Source organism: Galeopterus variegatus, unplaced genomic scaffold, assembly GCF_000696425.1.
Source record: "Galeopterus variegatus unplaced genomic scaffold, G_variegatus-3.0.2 Scaffold1733, whole genome shotgun sequence".
NCBI lineage: Eukaryota > Metazoa > Chordata > Mammalia > Dermoptera > Cynocephalidae > Galeopterus > Galeopterus variegatus.
Genome location: NW_007727844.1, coordinates 108,878 through 113,668, shown reverse-complemented (window position 1 = coordinate 113,668; position 4,791 = coordinate 108,878). Strand labels below are relative to the sequence as shown.

Sequence of the window (4,791 nt, the reverse complement as noted above, 5' to 3'; positions counted from 1 at the left end):
TGTTCCCCGCACACACAAGGCTGCCTGCTGAGCCCTCGCCTTATTTAGTCAAAAGTGTGGCTAAGGGGGCAGGCTGGAGCTGGGGCAGATCCGGGTCACCCTGGGGCTCATAAAGCACCGGCCGCGCCCCCAGCCAGGACCAGCCGGCAGGTTCTCCTTCATAGGCCCTCTCTTTACTCCCTATTTCTGGTCTCCCAAGGTAAGAAGGGTTCTACCAGTGTCCCAGGATGTCATGGGGCTGGGGTTTTCTCCTGCCCAGAGCTTGGCTGGCAGGAACTTTAGCCCCAAGCAGCACCCTCCCCCCAGCCCTGCCCCAGCACCGCCCTAGCACCGCGGCAGTGCTGGTCTCCTCTCTGGACTAGCAAACCCAAATTCCCAAGAGAATTAGCGTCCTCTCCAAGATCTGGACTCACCCCCAGCCTGGTCTGTGCCTGGCCTGCAGCTCCCGTGCTCCTGCACCGCCCGGCTCCCCTCATTCCCTCTCGCCTGCAGGGGACCTTTCACACTCCTCCCCAGCCCTGGCTCTGAGCTGGCTGCTGCCCCCTCCCTGGGACCAAGCCCAGTGTTTTACAAACCCAGCTTGTTCTCTGAGGGTCCCCTGAGTGCCCCTCTCTCACCCCCCCACAGGGTGCCCGCCTGAGGCACAACTGTGCACTCCTCTCAGCTCTAAGAGGGACGTGCCCACCCAGCCTCAGCCCGGCCAGCCTATGAAGCCAGGGACAGACGCCCTGAACCGGAACCGCCAACACCCAACAGCACAAACCGACAATAAAGCAAAAGCCAGAAGTACGTATGGGTCAGGGTGGGGGACACCAGGGGAACGGCCAAGCTGGTGTGCTCCGGAAGGACAAGGCTGCACCGTTATGCTACTATCTTATTAGTGTCTGAACTAAAGACACTTGTAAAAGAAACTTCTTGGCTTCTCTGGGATGGGCAGACAGGCCTGGAAGGGGGTCACCTGCTGGGTCCCTCCCTGCAGGTCCTGGAGGGAGACCTGTCACTCGTGGGTCAGGCACAAGGACACAGACCCACGCGCCCCCCACCTCCCATGCTCCCCAACCCCCACAGCCTGTTCCCAACACCCCAGTACCTGACCAGTGACCCAATGCCGCCACCACTTCCAAGCTGCTCCAGCAGAGTCAGAGGCGGCTCCGGCCAGCCAGGGGCCTTTCTAACCACCCCCCACCCCCATGCATGCACAGGAAGCCTCCTCCTCCGGCCTCCAAACACAATGGAGTCGTGACACCGGCACTTGTGAGGCCCCTCATGCTCAGAAAGCTCTCTGGTCATTATCTCATTTGCTTTCCACGATTCTGGACAGCCGGGAGGGCTGAGGCTGTTGCCCGCTTTGACAAACGGGGACAGACACAGAGAGGTGAAGCCACTGGTGTGAGCCCCCACAGCCTGGCAGGGAGAGGCTGGGCCTCACATCCCCCAGCTGAGCCCAGCTCTTCTCCGTCTCCAATTGCTCCCCAATGAGGAGTTTTTCCCTATTCCCCCTCCTCAAATTCTGTCCTCATGTCCCCACTGTCCCCCCAGACCGCCTGCTGTCTTCCTCTGCCCCCTGCCTCCTGTCCTTTTGCCTCTCCCAGGAGCTCCCCTCCGAGGACCTTGGATGCTGCAGAGACTGCAGGGATCTTTAGCTGCCGCACCGGAACGCCCCCACCTCAAGAGAGAGGCGCCCGGAGCTGACCCCCTAAATTCCAGAGACCAGCTGTGTGACTCTGAATATCTCCCCAGCCCTTCTGTAAAAGGGGGGAGATCCAAATCTGTGCCTGGGGGCTCCAGATCTTCGTGAGGGCTCCGAGACCCCTGCACAGAGCTGGACACATGGAGAGCTGCACCAGCAGGCAACTCCGCCGGGTCCGGATGCCAGAGACACTCACCTCTCTGGGGCTGGGGCTGGGCTGGGCTGGGCTGGCTGCTGCCCTCAGTTCTGTATGCGTGGGGATCGCCTGGGCCACAGGCCACAGCAGCTCACTTCGGGGCTGGGTTCTCGGGCCGCTCTGGACTGCTGGGGCTCAGGCTGTGGCACAGGCTGAGCAGGGGGCTGAGCTGGAGGACCCTGGGGCTGGGGGCTGGAAACCACCTCCTCTCTCACAAGCTCAGCAGTGACTCTTCGGCCCCTGGGGAGAAGCAAAAAGGTGTTCCGGAGGTGTTGTCTTTTAAAAACAAATGCCCCCCAACAAGCAAGAGCCCCTCCCCTCCCCTCCCCCCCCCCTCCTGGCTGCTTGGTGGGGAGGCCTGCAGTCACCTTGTCCGGGTCAGGGCCCCATCTCCCTCCCTGCCGCTCCAGCTGCCAAGCTCTCCCTTTTTCAAAGTACAAGGGGGAGAAAATGGGAGAAGTTCACCTGGAACTGGGCTCCCCAGCACCAAGCCCAAGAGCCTGCCCATGGAGAGGCAGGAGGCCCTTCTGCTGCAGGGCTGCCCTTTTCCTGGCTGGGGTGGATTCTGCCTGGGCACTGGTGGGGGCTGGGGGGGGGCTGCACACAGCCAGCGTTCCTTGAGGGGTCACAGCACAAAACAGGAAATTCCCTCTACTCACCAGCACTCCCACTTGGGGTGGGGGCAAAAGGAGGGTCTGGGCAAAAAACAAAGGGCACAGCCTGGCATAGAGAAGGCCTCGAGGGAGTGGGTGGTGGGGCTTCTCCAGGGAAAGGGGCCCCCTCCCCACAAACACCACACTGGGTAGACTGAGGAGTGGGATCACAGGAGAGAAAAACTTCACATGCAGATGGACAAGCCCCCAGGAAAGCCGCCTGCCCCAGAGCTCACTTCTGTCTGCACGGGAGGCTGGGAGGGTGCTGGAGAGAACCAGGCACACGTCGGAGAGAGAGAAGCTTTGCTTCTTAAAAACGCTGCTGTGGAATATTGAGGGGCTTTGTCTTTTCAAGGCCCTTTCACTCTCCTTCCCAGTTTCTTGGTGGTGGAGATGTAGGCATCAGGGAGAGAGGGAAGCTTTACACTCAAAATGGTATAAAAAAAAAAAAAGAAAGACCCCCCCCCTCCTGCTCTAGAATCTCGGGCACCTGTCCCTTCTGCACAGTCTCCTGTTTGTTTTGGGGATGAGGGAGGGGGTGCAGCAAGGGGAAAGTTCTCACACGTACAAAAAACCCTTTTGCATTTGCAAAAACAGCTGTTCATGCCTGCTGGGAAGAGCAGCTCTACCCTCCAGCCTCAGCCCCTGCCCCACCCATTTTGCCTAGCAGATTAGTAATGGAAAACTTATTTTCCTTGCAAAAGCCTCTGAGGCTTTGTGCAGCCCTATAGAAAAATCCCCTCCCCAGCTGTCCTTCCTGTCCCCTCCAAAGTGGAGGCTACTCTTGGGAAGCCTGCCTGGACCCTCCGGCAGCAAAGATTTCCCTCTCCCTCAGAAGCCAGGATCCTGGCAGCTGTCCTGAGCCCCCAGCCTAGCCGTGCCTGAATCCCCCAAATGCAGCTTTTCTCACACACTCAGAGGGAAGTCCAGTTACCTGTACTCAACACGCTGCGTAGTCCCTGCAGCTCCTGGACGGTGGATCAAGAGGACCGGGGAGTCTCTGGTTCCCAAGGCTCTCTGTCGAACCTGCCCGGACGATGATCCGCTGGCTGGGCCAATATTAGCAGTCGACGCCAAAGCAGGGGGTGCTCTGGCTGTGGTGCCCAGACCCTCTGGCCGGATTGGCGTGGAGGTGGAGGGGGACGAGGCTGAGGCTGGAGAGACGGTGAAGGGCACTTTTAGACTGTGCATGATAATGGTGCCCCTAGAAGCAGAATAGCCTCTCCACTGCTGAGTTCGGCACCTGCTCAAATGCCAACTGAAGTTAGGCTTTGTCCCTCACCTCCTCGTACCCTCCACGCCTTTCCCCAAGCGTCTCCAAATTTGGGAAGCTTTGCACCAGGTCAGTAGTGCTGAGGCCACTAGGGTGGCTGGCTGTGACACTCTCCTACACCAGGGCACAGTACTTTAGGGGGTGGAGGTTTGACCCGCCCCTGACCTGGCAGAAAGACGTCTGTGGGTGTGGGCATAAGCCGGAAGCAAGCCCTGCCAGCTAGGGAGGTGGGGACTGTGTGGAGGAGGTGGGGAGTGGGTGGGACTTCACTAGAGTGACACTTGGCAGTTACTTGATACCCTGGAATGTCGGTGGGCGTGGCACCGGTAAAATGGGGGGTGGGGACTAAAAAGAAATAAGCAGGGTTCAAGAATGAGCAGAAAATTTGTTTTTTTAGATGTTCCCAGTGCAGCTGTGGCACAATGCAGACATGTTCTTCCACATTCCATGGGAAGGAGACTCAGCTGGGAGTTTTTCTCTTTCACTAGTCATATCTGATCTGACCCCCTACACTCTATGGGGGGGGGGGTTCAAAAAGTTCATGGAAAAATTCATATTATCTTTTAATCCCATTTTTCCAAAAACTTTTTGAAGTGCCCTCATATGTGTGATGCTAGACACTAAGGATACTGCTGCAAGTGGCAGGAAGCAGGCAATGGGAACTCACAGGCATTCCCGGAGAAGATGAGTGGCTGAGCCCACAGCCTTTTGAGCCCAGCCGATACACCAATTAAAGAACAGACTCAGGGAGGGGGCAGAGAGGAATGGGTAAAGGAGCATGAAAATCAACTACAATGTATATGGAGAAGTAAAATTTTTTTAAAAAATTACATCCCTATGGAATAATCCAAAAGTAAGTAAAAATGCTATGCACAAAGTTGTTCACTACAATATTAAGAAGAGCAAAATATGAGAAATAAAAAATAAACAAAATAATCCATGGACTCAAAGCTGACAGAAGCTGGGGGGGGGGGGGGCA

General features: G+C 57.3%; 1 protein-coding gene across 1 annotated transcript in view; it reads right to left on the bottom strand.

Annotated features, from left to right (window-relative positions):
- Nucleotides 1-1,725: 1,725 nt before the first annotated feature.
- Nucleotides 1,726-4,791, bottom strand: part of LOC103595282 — a 13,820-nt gene continuing 10,754 nt past the window's right edge. Inside the window, exons 2-3 of the mRNA XM_008578647.1 lie at nucleotides 3,474-3,693; nucleotides 1,726-2,126 (exon numbers count right to left, since the gene is read on the bottom strand). Coding sequence (XP_008576869.1) covers nucleotides 1,931-2,126; nucleotides 3,474-3,693 — 416 coding nt within the window. The 3' untranslated portion in view covers nucleotides 1,726-1,930. The remainder of the gene's footprint in view (nucleotides 2,127-3,473; nucleotides 3,694-4,791) is intronic.